This window comes from Dasypus novemcinctus, chromosome 13, assembly GCF_030445035.2.
Source record: "Dasypus novemcinctus isolate mDasNov1 chromosome 13, mDasNov1.1.hap2, whole genome shotgun sequence".
In the NCBI taxonomy this organism is placed as follows: domain Eukaryota; kingdom Metazoa; phylum Chordata; class Mammalia; order Cingulata; family Dasypodidae; genus Dasypus; species Dasypus novemcinctus.
In genome coordinates, this window is record NC_080685.1 from 90403806 (window position 1) to 90424330 (window position 20525).

General features: G+C 52.6%; 1 protein-coding gene across 25 annotated transcripts in view; it reads left to right on the forward strand.

Annotated features, from left to right (window-relative positions):
• The window catches only part of NFASC (neurofascin), a 197916-nt gene that overhangs the window by 157445 nt on the left and 19946 nt on the right, over positions 1 to 20525 (forward strand). For 8 of the 25 annotated variants that reach the window (XM_058275046.1, XM_058275047.1, XM_058275048.2 and 5 more), the window contains 9 exons: positions 99 to 169; positions 1647 to 1869; positions 3745 to 3860; positions 5934 to 6141; positions 7377 to 7499; positions 8540 to 8713; positions 11184 to 11198; positions 15947 to 16171; positions 19624 to 19740. In XM_058275046.1, coding sequence (XP_058131029.1) covers positions 99 to 169; positions 1647 to 1869; positions 3745 to 3860; positions 5934 to 6141; positions 7377 to 7499; positions 8540 to 8713; positions 11184 to 11198; positions 15947 to 16171; positions 19624 to 19740 — 1272 coding nt within the window. Of the gene's footprint in view, positions 1 to 98; positions 170 to 1646; positions 1870 to 3744; positions 3861 to 5933; positions 6142 to 6843; positions 6967 to 7376; positions 7500 to 8539; positions 8714 to 11183; positions 11199 to 15946; positions 16172 to 19623; positions 19741 to 20525 lie in introns of all 25 variants that reach the window. The other 17 variants (XM_058275061.2, XM_058275064.2, XM_058275056.2 and 14 more) reach the window with 6 other exon arrangements.

Consider the following 20525-nt stretch of genomic DNA (forward strand, 5'->3'; position numbering starts at 1 on the left):
GCATGTAGAAGGAATCGGTCAAGGGGAGGGAGAAGAGTTCCTCTCTGGGCCTTGCTCAGGCACAAATTGGGTTTGAACTCTGTCCATTTGGGTTCCAGCCCCTGAGTCCAATCCCACGGACGTGAAGGGAGAGGGGACCAGAAAGAACAACATGGAGATCACGTGGACGGTAAGTGGCCCTCCCAGCCTAACCCTGGGTGGCCCCACCGTAGCTGGGACCGTGATCTGGGAACCACATGCCTTTATCCCCTGTGGCCCCAGAGTCACAGCGTGCCTCGGGCTGTCTGGGTGGTTGTGATGGCCACCCTTCTCCAGGAAACCGATCTCTCCTCTGAGTTGGGCACCTAAAAAGCAAACAGGAGAAAAGTTTGAGAGCAAGATTTAGGGGAGGAAACAGGAGCAGGGGTGCCCAGGCAGCACAGACTGCCAGGTGGAGGGAAATCGTAGCAAAGACCAGCCAAGTAAAGGACTGCTTTAGTAGAAGGAGGGATTTATGTTAGGCCTCAGGCAGGGGTTAGCCTAAGTACAAGCACCTAACCTTGATGTGTTCTGAGCGTTCTCTCTTGGGAGCTTTGTCGGGGTGAAGGAGAAACCAGCACCTGCAGTGGTCTCCGTGTAGGCCTTCTTGAAGTCAAGGAATGGACTAGGTGACTCGAAAGACTCCTTCAGGCCAGAACTGTGAATACTCATCTTCATCTTGGCTCACCGACGACGGCTTCCAAACCTAAACTGGGGGACATGGTCTCAAAATGACTTCTTTAAAAACCGCTTTCAAGTCTGAGAGATGTAGGTCAGCCACTGAAGTATTAACATTTCCGACGCACTACCGTGGGCTATGGAAACAGGGCTGACACTGGTTGAAATCATGGCAGGTCCAGTCTTTCTAAGTCTCTGGTCTCACAGCAGCCTTGGGCAGAGCGGAGTAGGCAACTGGGCCAGGCCCAGAGTCAGGACACCTGGACCTTATCTCCAGGCCCTCCGTGGGTGGGGTCTGGTCTATAGCTCTGTATTCCAGGCTCCCAGGAAGCCAATTCCTGGACCAGGCTCAGAGAAGAGAATAAAGAACAGAGTTGGGAAGAACAGGGTAGACATGCATGGGTTTGGTGGAAATGAAATCCGTTCCGGATTTTTTTTCATTGGCAAGAGGTGTGCTGTGATTAAACGAAAACTCATCCCTTTCTGACTATGGAGAATATTATATTATTGTCCATATTTAGTTTTATTTTGGTTCCTATTTAAAAGAAAGCTTTTGCTCTCTGTTCTCCCAAAAATAGCATCAGAGTCACTGGTCTCAGATGAGACCTTTGTCCCAGGAAATCTACATGCAGAGAAAATGAGTAATTGGTCCTATTTGCCAAAATGCTCCTGACTGCATTGACGCTAGGCTTTTCTGGGAGAGTGATGCTCAACAGGGGAGGAAGGCCTGCTCTCTCCCACCCTGCAGTGCAGAGAGCAGGCCAGTGTTGGGTGGATCGGGGTGGGGAGCCTGGCAGAGAGGAAGTGCCAGCTGTGAGTGGAGCTGACCCCTCTACACGCCCTCTCCACCCCTACCAGTGCTGGCCCCTCTGCTCACGCCCTCTCCACCCCTACCTGTGCTGACCCCACTGCTCACGCCCTCTCCACCCCTACCTCTCTCCCCTGCTCAGCCTATGAATGCCACCTCTGCCTTTGGTCCCAACCTGCGCTACATTGTCAAGTGGCGGCGGAGAGAGACTCGAGAGACCTGGAACAATGTCACAGTATGGGGATCCCGCTACGTGGTGGGGCAGACCCCTGTCTACGTGCCCTATGAAATCCGAGTCCAGGCCGAAAATGACTTTGGGAAGGGTCCTGAGCCAGATACTGTCATCGGTTATTCTGGAGAAGATTGTGAGTACCTTCCACCCTCCTGCCCAGGTCCCCGATGGCTGGGCCACACAAGGCCACTCTCACAGGCCAGGAGCCTTGGGGTTGGGTGGTGGGACTTCCAAGACATCCTGAGAGAACAGCCAGTTCCAAGGAAAGAGAAGTCTCCTTCAGTGCCTTAGAGCAGAAGGCATGTGGAAATGCCAAGGGCAGAAGTATTATCATCCAAACATTGGTTAGAATTACTGAACGTCACCACTGTAAAGGTCATGAGAAATCACCTACTCCTGTACTCTCATTTTATAGATGTGAAAACTGGGGCCCTAATAGGGAAAACCATTGACCAGCATTACACACTAGTAAATGTCAGGCTTGGAAATAGAACCCAGGTCTTCTGCCCCCAGGCAGGCTGCCTTACCGCTGTGATAGCCAGGCCGGCGCCAAGGAAAGACTGCCGGACTGTCTGTCTCAAAGAGCCATAATTAGATTCACCCCAGGGGAAGCTTGGAGGGATGTAGAAGGTCTAGAGGGCACCAGACTGGTACGATACTCGGTCTCAAGGTCCAGCCACCTGCCAGCGTTCCCAGTGTTGCTCAGAACCCTTGGATTTGAGCATAAAATGAGATGTTCTTTGAGGGCTCACACTGGGTAATCAACAAGATTCTGAACACCCGTGTGGAAGCATGTGCCTGGCTTCCCAGGCCGCGGCAGCGCATCTGCCCACAGCACTTCAACACAGCTGGCTGCTGGGCAGAGCAGAAGATGTGGGGGAGGCCCCTCCTGGCTTAGGATCTGGGTCGGATCTAAAAAGAGATCATGGAGGTAAGACAGCACAAGCAAAGGAAAGAAGAAGGGAGTTGGGGAGGAGCAGAGCGTCAGAAGGGGCAGCACTGGGCTCATGAGTAGGACAGTGGTATTCATAACAATGGGAAATGAGGGTTTTGTCCTGCGCCCCATTTCCTGGGAATGATGTGTGCATTGGACCCACTTGGGAGATCAGCATAGGGCATCGGTTGCCCATGCGACTCAGTCCATGCCGCACCTCACCTCCATGTAGGCAGATGTTTCTGGACAGAGGCCTGTGGGGACTACTGGATAGTAAGTGTGGGAAGGAGGGGTCTGGACGTGGACTTCATGGACCACCCCACAGTTCCCGTTGCATCCATCCACCCCTGCAGCTTTTGCTCTGATGAATTAGAGGGGATGAGGCAGAACTGCTTTTGCAGCAGTGAGAGAAAAGGGGCAAGAATCCGTTGATCTCCCTTTCCAGGTAGTCACAGGATCAGAATCCCTTTCTAAACCATATTAGGGCTTCTTCATAATGAGGGTAATATTTTGCAGGGTCCTAGTAGGAAACGATGCACGCTCAAAAAAAGACCATGTGTAATATGTACCTAGGTTGAGAGGGAAAACAGTGAGGTAAGGTGAAACCGCTCAAGGCTAGCAAGGCCAGGAAGCCATTACCAGCCACCCCGGGTTTTGATGGGGCAGGGGACAGATGAGCTCCCAGAGCCAGCTAGAGGGCTGTCAACCTGCAGCCTAGCAAAGGAGCCAGGGGAACATATACCCACCTCCCCCTCCTCTCCCACCCTGGGATCTCCTGATGGCAACCCGTAATGGCCAAACCAACCTGGAAGGCTGAGAACAAGGGAGTCCAGCTGGTACAGCCTCTGGGATATGGGACAGGGTGGGGACTGCACAGCTAGGCTAACTGAGACTGCTGGAGGGGGGTCTGCCACCCTTTTGGTCTCCTGGCCTCCCCCCACTACTCTAACATAGGCCCTGCCCTCATGGAGCACCCAGTGGACAGAGTGGGCTGGGGGTGTGGGCCAGCAAAGAACAAGTGAGAGGTGACCCTCGAGTCCTGTGTAACCAGCTCTCTGTCCCAACACGTTGCAGATCCCAGGGCTGCACCCACTGATGTTAAAATCCGAGTCCTGAACAGCACAGCCATCGGCCTTCAGTGGAACCGCGTCTACCCCGACACGGTCCAGGGCCTGCTCAGGGAGTACCGAGTGAGGAAACCAGCGCCCGACCCCTTAACCACCTGGCGCGCTAACCAGGGCGAGGGGGGTGTGGTATTTGGAAGGGGTCCTAGGATATTTATTGGATCCAGAGTTGAATGGTGAAGATTATTTCTGGGGCTAGCTTTTCCAAAGCTATAATATATAGTATTCCCAGAAAACTATATATTATACCCAGAACCTCCTGGTACAGATATGCTGAGAGATTCTCAGCAGAAACCCACGTGGAGGGCGGGGAGTTTGGGTCAATGTTGCGTGGCACATTGTGTCTGCCGTACATGTGGGAGAAGACACATGTGTCTTTGGAAGCAGCGTTGAGGCCCCGCTGAGCTCCACCCTCCCTCGCCTCCTGGCCCTGCTGGCCTGCTTGCCTCTCCCAGTCTGGTTTTGTAAAGCCCCAACTAACAGGCAGGTCCATTAAATGGATACAGACACCTCCTCTGTCGTCACAGCCAACTCCAGCTTTTCCAGCAAATGGATTATCTAGGCCTTTGGTTTCTTCTGATCCTCCCTGCCTGTCACAGTTTCTGCTTAAACATCCTTCCTCTTTGAAAGCATGCACTGAAGTGGGAAGGAGAGAGCGAAAACCTTGGGCACACAAGGCTCTCCACCTTTTTGAATAGCTCTACTTGAAAATTGGCTGGGAGGTGAGGGAGGATGTAGCCATCATGGGTTAACACAGGTTCTGAGACCGCTGAGGTCATCAAGAGTTGGCTGATGGGGAAACGGACTTGGCCCAGGGGTTAGGGCATCCGTCTACCACATGGGAGGTCCGCGGTTCAAACCCCGGGCCTCCTTAACCCGTGTGGAGCTGGCCCATGCGCAGTGCTGATGCGCGCAAGGAGTGCCGCGCCACACAGGGGTGTCCCCCGCGTAGGGGAGCCCCACACACAAGTAGTGCGCCCCTAAGGAGAGCCGCCCAGCACAAAAGAAAGTGCAGCCTGCCCAGGAATGGTGCCGCCCACACTTCCCGTGCAGCTGACGACAACAGAAGCAGACAAAGAAACAAGACGCAGCAAATAGACACAGAGAACAGACAACCGGGGGAGGGGGGGAATTAAATAAATAAATAAATCTTTAAAAAAAAAAAAAAGAGTTGGCTGATGGACAACAGGGGAAGAATGGAGGGTCAGTCCCTTCTTGGGAAATGAATTTGGTAAGTAGGGAAAGGAAGGCAAGATGATGTACGCACTTGAATGATCTCTTCCCCAACAGTTGGCTTGCACACTTAACCTACTTGCCTGGAGGTTTTCTGGCTAAAGCTTCCTTCCGGTCCCCCCTAAAGTCTGAAATTACTTCTTTCCTTGCCATTGGTGGCTTTGGTGACACTGGTGTGGCCAGACTGACGTGTGGCTTCTTATCCCCTGCTAATCAGAATTTGTGTTGCAAACTCTCTCAACTATACCCAGTGACACTACTGTCTGCTGTAAACCATCCCATCCCAGCTCTTGTCACCAGGCAGCCTGGCATCCCACGGACTGGGACCTAGGACTGTCTCTTGGACATGTGTCTACCTTATTCCTAAAGGTTTTCAAACAATATTAAGAGAAACTGTTTGCCTTCAAAGGATTAAACCAACCCTTTCTCCAATTCAGGGGGTAAACTGCTGCTCCTTGACTCCTGTTTCCACCTAAACCATACTAACCCAACTCAAGGCGATGCGGTCTTCGACCTCAGAGCAGAGCCTTCGCGCCGGGACCCGTGGCTTATATTTGTGGTGCTGGCACTGACTCCCTGAGCAACCTGTTGCCCCGCTTGGAAATAAGTCCCATGACGGAGCAGCTCAGATGTAAACGTGGCGCCCACCTGCCCATTCCCCAGAGATGTGGCACGGCTTGGAAAATGATTGAAACCAAAACCCCGTTTCCCGTTTGACATAAATTCACATTCTCAGTGGCAAATGAGCAGGGACGGTGAGGCTGCTCCCCGGCCCCAGGTGGGCTTGGAGCTCCTGTGGGACTTGGCGCCTGTAGCGAGTAAAGGGAAGACGGGTCCCGACCACCGCCACTAACGACTAACCGCCTCTGCCTGCCGGCCCCTCACCGGCCTGCCTCTGCCCTGAAGGCCTACTACTGGAGGGAGAGCAGCTTGCTGAAGAACCTGTGGGTGTCTCAGAAGAGACAGCAAGCCAGCTTCCCTGGCGAACGCGGCACCCGGGGCGTGGTGTCCCGCCTCTTCCCCTACAGTAACTACAAACTGGAGATGGTTGTGGTCAATGGGCGAGGCGACGGGCCTCGCAGTGAAACCAAGGAGTTCACCACCCCGGAAGGAGGTAGGTCTGACCTGCCGCCCTGCAGGGTGGGGTAGGACGAGGGTAGCACAACCGGAGAGCCTGGAGCAGCTCCTGCGCAGCTCAGGACCAACCCCACGAGTGGGCCTCGGCGTGCTCTCCAGGAGCTGGCCACCTGCAAGCTGCACCACTCTTGCCATTCCGCAAAGCCATCCATCTGCAAGAGGACTTGCCTTGGCAGGAAGTTGTATCTCAAGGAAAAAAACCCGTGCAGTCTGCAGACGTAGTTCCCGAGGGGCTCTGCAGACAGCCCCTCAAGGGCACTGTGAGACCCTTGGCTGTCCCCCGTCTCCCGAGGCTGCAGGCAGCACACTGATCCTGACCGCCAGGAGGCGGGTGGTTTATCAGCGCCTAAGACCATCACAACCCTCTCACCTCTGTTGTCAAGAAATGCAAGCCGAGAGAGTGGGCCAGTGTAAGTGGGTGCCCCATAGAGGGCTGCCCAGGTGAGGCCCTTGCCTTCTGGAGGTGCTGGGGCTGCAGACATCTGGTCCAGCTCTCTGTTCTTGCCAGCCCTCTTGGACCTACTTTACATTTGCTTTGCTCTCTTCTGTCTTCTCCCTCCCTTCTTAACTATTTTCCCCATTTTTCTTCTCCTCTTCCTCCTCTTGACTCTCCTCTGTTCTTCCCTCTTGTCTGCTTTATTCCTGTCTTTCCCCCTCCTTGTTTGGTTTTCACTACCAGCCCCTTCCACTCACTCCCACTCCTACCACCCTTTCCACGTGTTACATCTTGGGCTTCTTTCTCCTCGCCCCTCAACCCAACATTCTCAACTCAGCAGCCTGGGCCTGCTGTTTGGACCCAGTGGTGAGAATCTTTGTCTGAGGACTGGGAACTGCAGCATCTGCATGAAACAGCTATAATTAGTCCCCTGCCGGGAAATCACTTTGCCCAACTTGGAGGTATCTTTGCAGGGTCAGATCCTAACATGCTGAATCCAGGGTAGTTGCTAAAGGAAAACTTGATTTACTTCTTTCCCATTTGAACAGCAGAGTCTAAGCCATGCCTATCCTCACACCTGGGGGAAATAACAGTCCTGGATGGGGCATTGGGCTCTGACCATCTTATGGCTCTCCTGGGTTCTGGTTAAATAGCAATCTAGCATGGGGGTTGCCCAGAGGTCGATACCTTCATATTTGTGCTTTGTTTTTTGTGTTTTCCTCCATCATCCCCACCCCTCTCCTCTCATCTCCCCTGCTCTCTCCTCCTTCCCCAAGTACCCAGTGCCCCCAGGCGTTTCCGAGTCCGGCAGCCCAATCTGGAGACAATCAACCTGGAATGGGATCACCCGGAACACCCCAATGGGATCCTGATTGGATATACTCTCAAATACGTGGCCTGTATGTTCTGCCCTTCTCTTTCTTTTAGATAATCTGGGAATCAGAAACCCCAATCTCACCTCTTTTCCTAAAGGATTGAGGTAGAGTACATAGGTACAGAGAGTGTTGCATGATGGACAAATGGGCCAAGGGAAGAGTTCCCCATGGTATTGGGGGAGGTAGATGAGCTCCAGTCTCTGCTCTCCTTGCACAGCTCTGCCTGCAGGGAGCTTCTAGTCTGATGGATGAGACAAAAGGAACTTCCAGTCTAGTGAGGAAGACAGTGGCATTTCCACTTGATGGTGTAGACAGTACATGCACAGGAGCCCACATAACAATCAGAGGACACCTTAACAAGGTGTCATTTACCTAAGGCAGCTGTGGGTAGAGCTGCCAAGGAATTGGGAGTGACTGGAATGAGGAGACTGAGCTGGGAAGACCTCACCTCAAGAGCTCAGCTTCACCAAGCAGGAACAAGAGCGTCATCACATTGGAAGAGCTTGAAGTCTTCTAAAGTAGATGAAGTGGTACCTGGTTGAGACACTCAAAGGGCCAGGTGTTGATTTAACACTTTTAATAGCCAACGATGTGTTTGTATTTTGTACTGAATAGATTGCTGGACCTGTCCCATGACCCCTTCCCTCTTTGAGGTGTACTGAATAGCCTTTTTAAAGATGAGGCATTAACAATCAAAACCTCTAATGGTTCTGTCCTAGTTCTGTTTGAAAGGAAGAAAGGAACTGAAGAGTTTTGTCCTTGTTTAAAAGATTTGGGCATAATAAACCAAATCTTTCAGAATCAGCCACATATCTTTGTAGTGAGCTAGAAATAATGAGATCACGGGGAAAGTATTACCCCTGATATGTAATCAAAGAGCTGTAAGAAAATTCTTGCCCAGCTCTATTCCTTTGAAGCCAAGTTTCCTGTGCCCCAAGTCTATAAGGTCACTAGGCAGCATCCACCATCAAAATCAGGAGGGCTTCTCCTTCCAGCTGCAGATTATATAACCCATCATGTAAGCGTCACTAAAGTTGATTCTGCTTGCCCCTCTCTCTCTCTAGTTAATGGAACCAAATTAGGAAAGCAGATAGTGGAAAACTTCTCTCCCAATCAAACCAAGTTCATGGTACAGAGAGCAGACCCAGTGTCACGCTACCGCTTCACCCTCAGCGCCAGGACGCAGGTGGGCTCTGGGGAAGCAGTCACAGAGGAGTCGCCAGCACCCCCAAATGAAGGTAAGTACATTGCGGCAGCCTCTGGGGCGAGAGGCCCCAGCTCATTCAGATGCTTGGGGAAACACACAGAGAGCTGCACCTGGCTTCCTGGCATGGTGAGCCACGAGGCTGCAGACCCCCAAGCCCTCCGTAGGAGAAGACCCACTTTGTATCCTGAGAGGTAGGCGCTGGCATTATATCTGGAAAACTCAAATCTTCTCAGACTATTGGAATCAGACCTGCATCCCTACTTTGCCTTGACTTGCTCAATCACTCAACATCTATGATCTTTCCTTTTCATAGAGACAGAAGGAAGAGAACATGCGTCTGTCTGTAGCAGAGTTTAGGGTGTGAGGGAAAGCACTTTAGAAGTAAATATGCTAATGAACTCCAAAGAAGCCTGGAAGTGTTTATCCACTGAGGAAGCCAAGAATATTATGGAGGGTGCCCCGTGAGGCTCTGGGGACAACCTTTTTCTCAAGGGAACATGGGGCCAAGGAAGATGGGGAGCCTGTTGTGATTGAAGCTAATTGCCAGATCATGAATAGAGTGGGCAGTGTCGCCCCTACTTGCAGGCTGAATGGGGCGTGCTGTCATCAAGTTTGGGAAGGAGGAGGGTAGTTGACAAATAGCCGGTGGCCAAGCCAGCTTCACAAAACACAAAACTTCCCCTGGGTGCTCACATGTGCTAGCAGCACGGAGCCCTCACCCGAGCTGCGTCTGCCTGGGAAGCCACTAGGGGGCTCCAAACTCATTTGCACACAGGCCAGCTTCAGTCCCGAATGTGTTTTCTGAGGGACTTGCAACTATTGAAGCCCCAATATTGGCAGATCCCCTGTGAAAAGGCAGACATCCCTTGCTCTCCTCTCAGAGGTGCATTGGTCTAATCAACAGCCATTTCTTGAGCACCTCCAATGTGAGGTGCCAGGCACTGTGCCAAAAACAAGGATACCAAAGTAGCAAGAAGTTCACACACAGCCTGGAGAGGGAGACACTCCCTAGAATAGCTCATTGCCATTCAGCATGAAGAATGTTATGTCTAGGTGAGGGAAGGGGAATGTGTGTGCTGAGGTGGTGAGAGTAAATCTGCAAGGGAAGACTTCAAAGAGAGGCTGGTCGACAATGTGGCCGTGTCTAGAGCCTTCCCCTAGGGCTCACCGTCCCATAGCCCCATTCTGGCCTGGAAGGGACCTCCTGAGACCTAGCCACTTGTTTTCCAGCCAACCAGGAGGCCATCCATGCTTCCTTCCTGGGTGCTGCTGGGCCCAGCTGCCTCAGCTGCCTGGCCCTGGGCTCCCACTTCAACTTCTTAAGCAGCCCTGCATCTCTCCCTAGCCCCACCCCTCTAACCACCCTGAGGTAGGGAGCAGAGGGAGTGAGGGGGGCGGCGGGGGCAGAAACTGGCAAAATCTGACAGTCCTTCCTGCCTCCTCTCTGGTCTTGTAAAGCCAGAGTGAGTCATAGCAGAAGCTCCCCGTCCTGCATATTCTTCCAACCCCCTGGGCACTCAGGGAGTTTATTGGGGCTGGGGGACTGGGGGTAAGTGGCTGGTAAATGTCCACTACCAAAGGTCCAGCCAGACAGGGGATTGTTTTCTTGATTACTTAATAGAGAAAAAGCCCCTTCTCCCTCCCCATATCCACCCCAATACAGAAAATCAAATAAACAAAGCCCCATTGTCCAGCCCCAGTGACCATGGCAGGGAAAGTTCTGTAGCCCCAGGGCACCATAGGACAAAAAGAGAGGTTTCTTCTCAATTTAGTGATTGCAGCAAATTCAAGAGTTCCTTTTAGGGCTCTCAACCCCAGTTGGATTTCCTATTTCATAAAGGACAACTGGTGGGAAAGAACTGGGGGAACAAAATGCCAGGACAGGGGGCTTTGAGACTCCACTTTCCCAAAGTTCTTTGGCCTTCCAAGGCTACAATGGTGGTGGGGAGGATTTAGCTAAATACACACCCCCTTTCCCTTCCACCCCAACACTATGCAGCATCTTTTCCTGAAGATACAGGCCATCCTTTTGGCTGGGATTGTGTACTATTACTTCAAGGGCCTTATGCCATCAATTCCCAGCATCATGGGGGTCACCCAGCTTGCTCTAGAGGTCATCCCAACCTAGCCAGGGCAGGATGTGCCCTTGGGGAAAGGACAGGGAATGTAGTGGTGTGAGTGGACTCTCCCTGCTATCATCTCAGGTGATGAGTCCTTGAAAAGATGCCGAAGTGGAAGCAGGTGTTGGAAAGGTCTCCGAGACCTAGCTATAGAGGCTTCTGTGGGAACATGCTAGACTCCAGTGCAGCTGAACGTCACCCCCAAATGCCTGCTGGCCTCCTCAGTACAGCGGCCAGCACCTGGCTACACCCTTTGGGTCTGGTTTAAGCCAGAACCTTTTCTTCTTACTTGCCCTGTGGTTTCACCTATGCCTCTGTTTTCTCTTCCCTGTCTCATCCTTTTCCCCTCTCTCTGGCCATCTTGGGTGCTGTGTTCTGAAGCTACTCCAACCGCAGGTACCGTATACCAACAGCGGAGGTAATGGGCATGGCATGGGGCAACACGTGGAGCCCAGCCCAGCCAGGGTGAAGGAGGGAGAGGCTCTGGACAAAAGCATGCTCCTGACTCCCCCTATCAGTGGTTGGGAGGCCACACTGTCTAGGGAGATGGAGTGTTTTCTATGAAGCTGACTGATTACTTCCCCTGAGTCACCTGGACACTTGCCTAGGCTTGACCCTCTCACAGAGAGAGGGTCCACAGCTTCTGGGCTGCCAGCTGCTTTCTCCTTCTCAGGAGTGGGGACAGCTGGCTCCCATCTCCTGGTCAGGCTGCCATCCTCTGAAAGGGTGACCTGTGGGTTGAGCATGCTGTGCATGCTGGGCTTGCTTGCTGCACGGGGGCCCAGCACCAGCTCTGTCATCTCCTGCGGGTACTGGTCAGTGAGAATGAGAGAGCATGTCCTTGGATCAGGCCAGGTGCTCCAGGACCTGGAGTCTCAGTGGTCACCATGGCCTAATGGTTCTCTCACCCCTCAGAAGCCCAGCTTCTCAGCCTTTAGCATTAAGAATAGTCTCTACTCTTAAGGTCTGGGGGTAGATCTTCAGTGGAAATGAGGAGGTGGGCAGGCAGCTCCTACTTTGGCAATGACCCGCTCACCAAGTTCCCTCCTGTCTAGTCCTCATGTCATGGGTTTGAGGGGCATCAAAGGGCTCTTCACCACAGAAGACCTGTCCCCAGGCTGGAAAACCTAGGGAGGGGTCCCAGGGCCCCTTACTCTGCCCAGCTCTGGGACTATGAAACTGAGTTTCATCAGATGGGAAATGGAAACAGGGTTCACCCTAGCAGAGCAAAGGCTGTGGCATGAGGGTTCACCAGAGCCTCCTTCAGCTCTGGGCTGCTAGGAGGACAGAGAGAGCCAGGCAAGGAATCAGAGGGTGGCTTTATGAAGAAGATGCCACCTGCTCCCATTTGGTTTCCTCCTCACCATTACTGATTAATCTCCCCACCATTTTAGGTTGATTCTCTTTCTTTTGCACACCCTGCTTCCTTCCATTTATGTATTGTTTTGCCATTAGCTATGTGGGTGGTGAGCTGCCATCACCCTTCCCTCTCCCAGCCCCCTCTGTCCCACTAAGAACCAGGGTGGCCAGGCTCAGTGCCTCCCTGCAGGGTCTGAACAACAAAGCAGAGAAGTTGTCCTGGACCCAGGGACCTTGTCTTGTCCTACTCTGAGGGTTTCCCTGACCTCCTGATTAAAGTTTGCTTAAGAGTCTATGAATGTTCTAGCAGGTGCTCATTAAGAAGGCTCAGTGAATATGGGAGGTGAGGAGCAGGGCAAGGGCAGCAAGGAATCATCTAGAAGTTCCCTGGTAAGGCACCCTGGGACTAAGGCAAGCAGGTCTCGTGGCAGGGAATCTGCCTTGCTCAGTAGGTGTTTTGTTAATATTTTCCTGGCTGCTGAAACACATACCGAACAATGAGTAGTCTTAACAACAGGAACTTATGGGCTCACAGTTTCAGAGGCTGGAAGGCTTGCTTCCTCCGGGGGTGGTTATCTTCCAGCTGGGCAGCGATCTTGAGGTTTCCTTGGCTTTTCTGTCACGTGACAATGCTCACGGCAGCGTCTTCTCGTTCTCCTCAAGGTTCCACTGACTCACACCTCCTGACTGCTCCCCAGGGTCTCCCCTCTGTGCCCTTGTCTATACGGCCTCTCGTAATGGGAGTAAGACCATCCTGATCGAGTCGGGCCGCACCTTTGGTGAAGTAACCTCCTCAAAATGTCCTATTTACAGTGGGCTCCCACCCACAGGAATGGATTACGATGAAAAACATGTTCTTCTGGGGTACAGGACCCCAAGCCACTTCCCCGCCCCCCAGCCCGAGGGGTTGTACCTTCCCCTGAGCAGTGAACCACAGTTTCCCCATGGACGGCTTGTCTTCGCCTCCCTCCCCATTAACCCTCCGACAGTTCACTCAGCCTGACTCTTCTGTCCCTCCCCTTCCAGCCTTTTCTTCTTGCCTCTACCCTTCATGTGAGCCTGTCCAGCCTTGGAACAATAGAGACACAGTTAATTGAGTGGGCCCGAGAGAACCTGCGTTTGCCAGCTGCGGCCTCAGCCTGCCCGTGTTGTGACCGCCACAGAAACGCCAATGGCGGGCGCCACTGGAGAGGGAACAGGGGGGTGACTCTCCCCTCACTGGCCTCCTGTTCCCTCTCACTCATGCCCCTGGGCCAGAGGGAAAAGCCCTCGCGGAGAGAAACAGTTCCTGCACGGCACACTTGGCAGAAGTGGCCACCGGAGGGAGTGGACTAGACCCCGTGAAACTTTCTCAAAGTCATCTCTCATTCTTGTCCCTACCCGCAGCTCACCCTGTCGAGTAAGAGACACGCCCTCCTCCCCCAGGCTCTCTCGGCTGTTCCTAGGCTACTCACTGGAACTCTCTGGGGGGCAGGAGCGAGCCCTGCGAGCGTGAGGGAGTGTGTGTGTGTGGCTTGTATGTGGACCAAGGGGCCACGGGAGAGGGATATAGCTTTGGGGAAGACTGATTCAGAGGGCCTGCAAAATGGAACAGCCAAATGGATGTGTATCAAGGGGAGTCCCTGTCCCTGCACTAGGCGGGGTGGGAGGATTATTTCTTGTGATGCCTTTTAGATAGTTGTGAGAAAGGAGGGCCCTGTGAATACTTTGTTTGCCAGAATTGCTAGAAAATACAGTCCTGATTGGAACTAAATCAGGACAGCTCTGCTTCAATGGACAAAATGACCCCTCAGGGCTCCTTCCAGCAGCATAAAGCAGGGGGAAAAGCCTGTGTCCACGGCCATAGAAGCTGTCAGTGACCAGTCCTGGGAAAAAGATGACCTTTGCCTTACTTGTCTCTCAGGGTTTTCTGTGTATGCGTATGTGTGTCTTAGTGGGTAGAATAGGGGAATTCCTCGCGCTGTGCATCTGTAGCCCTAGGCTTACATCCCAGGCCTGGGACCACCTTGGACTAGATGCATCCTCAAATAAAGAGTATGAAAGGGAGAGTTGCCTCCCCACCCCCACGTGATGGCTGTAAGTTGCCTGGGGGTGGGAAATACAGCACTGTGGCTGTGAAGTTGCCCAAGCATCTCTGGAATGTATGCGGCATGTCAGTATCCAGCACAGCTTCTGTGGCTAGCACCCTCAGGGCCCAGTAACACCTCTGATCTTACAAATAGGCCAAGTGGGGGGGGGTCCTGGGAGCATTCCCTCCTTCCCAGTAGGGGGTGTGTAACATGGAGGCCCAGGGGAATAAATGGGCTTTTGTTGACCAGGCTTTGGTCAGGAGGACTGAGGGTCTCTCAATTCTCCCCTGAGAAAAGGTCTCTGGCAGTTCTCTCTGGTTTTTCTTCCTCCCTTGGCCCCCTGTGGGGATGACGGACATCATTTTCCTGGACATTTGAAGATTTGAAGCAGAGTGGGATGTTGCCAGTCCTTGGGAGCTCGAGTTGCCTGCTTATGTCTTAAAGTCCCTGCCTCTCGCCTCATTAGCACTGACACGAGAAAGTGAACCATAGTCAGATCACAAGGGAGGAAGCGCAAGGAGGAGGGGAGGTGCTCTTGCATGTGCGCTCGCTCGTGCTCTCTCTCTGATTTGCCCCATCATTTCATTCTTCTCACACCTGAACTATAGCTAATACTTGAACCAGAGGGTAAGGAGATGGTGGCTCTTCATTAGCTCCCATGACCTCTCACTGAAAGGAAAGAGAACATGTGGCAAAGTTGCCACATCGTTCCCCAAGGCTGATTGATATCAAGGAGTTGCTTTGGATGAGAGGTGAGAAAGGGAGTGTTCACACTGATCCTGTGTGTGTCCCTAATGGAAACTTAGGCGCAGCATGTGTCCTACTTCCTGGGATTGCCGTCTACTCTGGATTGGGAAGGTGGTGCTGCCATTCACAAACTACGCTGTGATTCCATGAATACCTTCTAATATGAACAGAAAGAACTTAGGGGGTCTGGGCCCCAGATGTCCTAGAGAGACAGAAAGGCAGTTGCTAGATGTCACAATGGATTTAGAATAATTGCATAAAGGGCCATCACTGGGCAAGAAAGAAGGGGGAAGGAAGGAGACATGAAAAAAGGAGAAAGAGACAGGAGAAGAAACCAGAAGGGAAGGAGACTGGGGAGAGGGTGAGCAATGGAGGCAGGAGAGGTGAATCGAAGACTTGTTTGACCGTGAGGCTGGCCTCGCAGAGAGGGGATCGTGCTGTCTCTGTAGTCTGGTCGGGGCGGCTGTTTGAAGTCAAGCAGATATGACAGAGGGTAATTTTGCAGTGAATGGTCGGGCATGGCAGGCTGCCCTGTGCTCCTGCAGGGCAGGGTCTAGCTGTCTGCCCACTGCTGAGGCTGGGGTTCCAGGACTGAACTGACGTGGTGCTGCTGGGGCCTGGGTGCTTGGCCTAGGATTCCATGCCGTCGCCGGGGCTGAGTGCCTCAGCCTGTGTCCCATTCCCATCCTCATCCTCGGCCTTGGCTGGGTGCATGCTGGGTGCTTTGAGCCACACAGACCATGAGAAGAAAATGAAACGCACTCAGGGCTTCATTCTCTTCCTTTTCCATGGCTGTGCTTTCTCCCACTGTGACCCATCGGACCCAATCCATTATGCTCGCGGAAGCTTCTGGTCTCTGAGCTTTCTACACCTCTTCCCCGGGCTGCCTGCCTTGCGCGCGGGGGCCACGTGCCCAGGCTGGGGGCGGCCTAACCAACCGGACGCGGCTGTTTTACCTTTCCCTCCCAGCTCCTCCCACGTTGCCCCCGACTACCGCGGGCACGGCGGGCGCTGTGGGCAGTGCTGACGCTACTGCCACTGCCGCCAGCACCGAGGCCACAGCAGCCCCCGTCATCCCCACCGTCGCACCCACCACCGTGGCCTCCACCACCGTCGCCACAACTACTTCCACCACTGCCGCCACCACGGAGAGCCCTCCCATCACCACCACGGGGACTAAGATTCACGAATCCGGTACTGCGCGATGCCCCTGCTCTCCGCCCTCCTGACCCTCCTCCCCAGTCTTCTCAAGCCCACAGGCCTCCCCGGCTAGGAGGTGAGCACCAGGGTGGTGCTTACCGACCCCTGCCTCTGGCACTCCGTGCAGGACGAGATTCTGTCCTGTTGCCTAGAGGCCCCAGGGCTCCCCACTCCTTGGGCAGGCCTCAAGCCCTCGGGACCACCTGTCCTGGCCACAGAGCCCCTGTCCTTTAACAGAAGGCCACACAGCACTCTTCGAAAGACACGCGCAGGCACACCCCCAGGGTCGCGGAGGTAGAACTGTCTCCAGCTACGTGTTGAGCCGTCAGCCCGAGGCTGAGCCCTGGGAAGGGAGAGGGCCTGGGGGAGCGCCTGCCTCTAAAGGCTTCCTGCCCCGGCCACGGCTGCACCCAGCCTCGCGGGGAGCTGGAGTGCCGAGGAGGGGGACGGGGCCCTTCCCAGAAGCCCTGCTCCTTCCTCATCCTTCTTCCCCCAAGGCCCCCTTACAAACTATTTTTGAAAAAAGTCAGTCCTTCCAGGAAGCAGTATGGTAATGCCTGAAGGTCTCCGTTCCTCTTCCCGCTTCTACTCCCCGTGCCCCCGAATGCACACGTAGTGGCAAAATTGCAGCCATTTCAGAGGCCGCTGGTAAGAATCGATCCCAGAGCTGGCCTGATGAGCCCGGAAAATGTGCTGTTCCTGCATAATGCAGCCAGGCCAGGAAGCTCTGTTCTTCCAGCAAGAGGAGCTCCCTTGGGCATTCGGTGATACTTTTAAGAACTGAACATCAAACAGTCTTTTATTTCCAGAGGACAGGGCCCAAGCTCAGTGAGCCCACATGCCAGCTGTAAACTCCGTGTGATGCAGCCGCGAGGCTGCAGGAAGCACCAGCTCTCCCCTGGCAGTTGTAGAACCGTAGACTGTCACCGTCACTCCCTGTTTCCTGGGCAAGCCCCTTAACCTGTCTAGGCTTGCTGTTTCCCCATCCCGCCCCGCTTCTCTTCACCCACTTAAATGAGGATGGAAGCTTATTATACATGTGATTTTTTTAAAAACTCAATTAGGTGGAATTATGTGAGCTGTTAGGGAAGGCAGGTGATTCATAACTGACACCAAACTCCTCAGACCTGGTAAACACTGATTTGTTTTAAAGGTGCAATATATCTAGAATTTGCACATCATGCGCTCTAGGAAAAGGTGGGCTGAGGAAAAGCGTGTTGGCCTATTAGAAGCTGCCACGTGTGGCTTGGTGATTGGCCTTCTTCAGGTCACAGTAATGTATCTTGTGTATTGAAATGGGAGTTGATGTCCTACAAGTGCTTTGAGTTCACAGAATAGAAACACAGAGTGTGAAGAAAAGATGGATCTAGCTCCCCAGCAAGGGTGTTGGCTTCAGGGAAGGTCAGCCTTCCTGCCGTATAGCGTTAGCCCCATGGCTCTTACACCCCAAGTTCTGTCTGTGTCTGAGACACTGAGGAAGGCCAGGCAACAGCACCCTGGTCTCACCCTTCTGAGACTGGGTAGAAACCCCCTCAAACAGTCAAGCTTCCCTGAATGTAGCAGAAAGTCTCTGCTGTCCAGGATTTTTAAAATGTATTTTCATGTTTATTGAGTCGTTTAGCACATAGTGCTTCATACGTTTACTCTTCTCAAGGTGATATAGGACCTTCTCTTTGTCCTCAGCTTGTCCCTTTCAGCTTTCTAGGTCTATTCCCTAAATCTCACATTCCAGGAGTCATTCACCTCCCTAACCTTTTGGTTTTGATGGTTATTGCTAGTTTCCCTTCTTGATCCTGCTCTTTGAACTTTTCAGTTCCTTAGTGGTCAATTCCATATGGCTATTCCTTCTTTCAGTTCCCTTCTCTAAATCATTTTGGTTTCTCATTGCTTTACCTTTTCCAAACATGCCACAATTTCCATTGCCTTTAGGACACTCAGATTTGGGTCAATATTATATTGGTGGCCAACTGCTTAAACCTAGGTTCTTTGGTATTTCCTGGGCCCGAGCTAAGGAGAAAGAAATCCCAGTCCCAAATCATGACTACCATAACTCATTTCCAGTGAGCCATAACATTCCAAGGAGCTGGAATTTAGGGTGGCTTACAGCAGTCATACAATGGAAAACTCTGGCAGATAAGTATAGCAGTCTACCTGCTGCCCTCCCATGGAGAACCCCTATAGTGCCATCAAGGGAATCTCTTTCTTCGCCCCTCAGCTATCAAGAAGCACATTCATCTGGGGCAACTGACAGAGGTACTTCTTTAAAGCGAAAACCAGCTCTTTTATCACTTCCCCAGTCCTGCAGACTCAGTCACATGTCAAATAGATAATGAATAAATGCATCTCCCAGTATACTTTGTTCATTTATTTTTGACAGGTGAGTTGGTGACAGTGCCCCCTTGCATGCTAATAAAATATACAGCAGCCACACTGGCAGTCTTTGAAATACAAGGCTTCACGCTAGTACTCCACTATTCAGTCTTTGCTGGGAAATGGGGTAATCGGACTGCAGGGACTCTGGGAAAATGATTACTTTTGAAGATTAGCGCCATCCTCCACACACAGGCTGTGGTTTCAGATAGCATGAGGCTTTGATAAAGTAGCACCCAGCTCCTGGGAATGCCATAATTAATGTCCTCTGTGTCTCATGGAGATCAAGCCCCCAGGACTCTGGTGCTGAGAATCCCATAAAACGAGGTTCTTCTGGTGACTGCACCTCCAAGAGTTTGAGTGCCAAGAAGCTATTTTTTCTCGGGCCCACCGAGCCCAAAGAGGAAGGGTTCAGCCTGTCTCTAGGTGGCTCCCTGGGGTTCTAGGCCTCAAGTCACCTTAGAGAGTGTGAGACTGTTTTCCATATAATCCGGGCTCTTACTGATCAAGAAAGATCCCAGGGTCTCCTGAGACCAGGGTGTCCTTTCTCCTCATTCTCTTTAAGAAGCCCAGTAAGGTTCTCCCTTGTTTGGTCTTGTCCTACCTGCAAATCTCATCATGACTCTCACTTGGCTTTTTAGGAGAACCTCTCTCCTTCCTGTAGAATTTCCATAGCTGAAGGGGGAGATGTGTTTCAGCTTCACTGCACATCTCTCCCTCTCTCTCTGCTTCCTGGCCAAGGGAGCTCTTCTCTGGCCCCTTACCCTGCACTGTTCAAATTTGAGACAATGAAATAAGCCCAGGTTAGAGACTCAGATGACCTGGATTAAAATCCACTCTTCCATTCTTTAATTCACCTTTATGTACAGTGCTTCATCCTGAATGCACCAGCTCGTCTTCAGGCTGCTCCCTCTGGCCTGGCCACCAAGGCTGCAGCTTAGAGCTCTGGCAGGCCTTGTGCACAGCCATTTCTGACTCTGTCCTTTCCTCGCAGACCCTGTGTGTGTGCATGTGTGCGTGTGTGCACCGTGCTGCCTCCCTCGTCGTCACTAACTCCTCTTCTAACCGTCCACCAGCCCCCGACGAGCAGTCCATATGGAACGTCACGGTGCTCCCCAACAGTAAATGGGCCAACATCACCTGGAAGCACAATTTCGGGCCCGGAACTGACTTTGTGGTTGAGTACATCGACAGTAAGCATTGCCGTGTGGGGTGGTGGCGGCGGCAGCGGCGGGTAGTCTTAGATGCCATTAAGGAGATCCTGTGAGCGCCCCGGGCTCAGAGAGGCCTTTTAGCCTGAGTTAATTACGGCTTAATGAAACTGAAATGTACTCAGGCGGTAGTGAGATGGAAGGGGCAGCTCAAGGAAAAAGGAAGGGAGCTTCGGAAGCTATTAGTGAAGGTCTAGAGTTGCATGTGCCTTGGAGGTCCTGGATAATGGGCCCTGCCTTCATTTCCTGCCCAGGATGATGGTTCTGAATAGCCCCCAAATGAGCCAAATCTCGCCTCGGTATTAATCTCCTTAACTCAGAATCCATGTCATCGGATGTCTCTTCTAGCCGGCTGGGCCAGTGCACAGGCTTTGGGTACAGCCGTGCTTTGCTCCTAGAGGAAGGCCAGTGGTCCACAGTCAGAGCTACAGACCAGATTTATTGTCTCAGAGTTAGTGGCTTGAGCTTCATGGGATCTTGGGATCAGGATGCAGGCTTGTTAGACTGTAGAGTGTAGTCAGGACATCTGCCTCCTCTGAATGAACCCCCTGTTCCTCAGGTCACACCCACCTTTCTGGCCTCTTTAGCATCTGCTCTAAGCTACTAAATTAACTAACCCAGCCAGAAAAGGTCCACATGGAATGGTCCACCCTGAGATCTCTTAGGGAGCAGCAAAGTCAACTCCTAGTTTGCTGTGTTGGAGGAGGGAGTCACATCCTCAGAATCTGGAGTCCCTACTCCTTACTTTTCCAGCTTCCTACCACCAC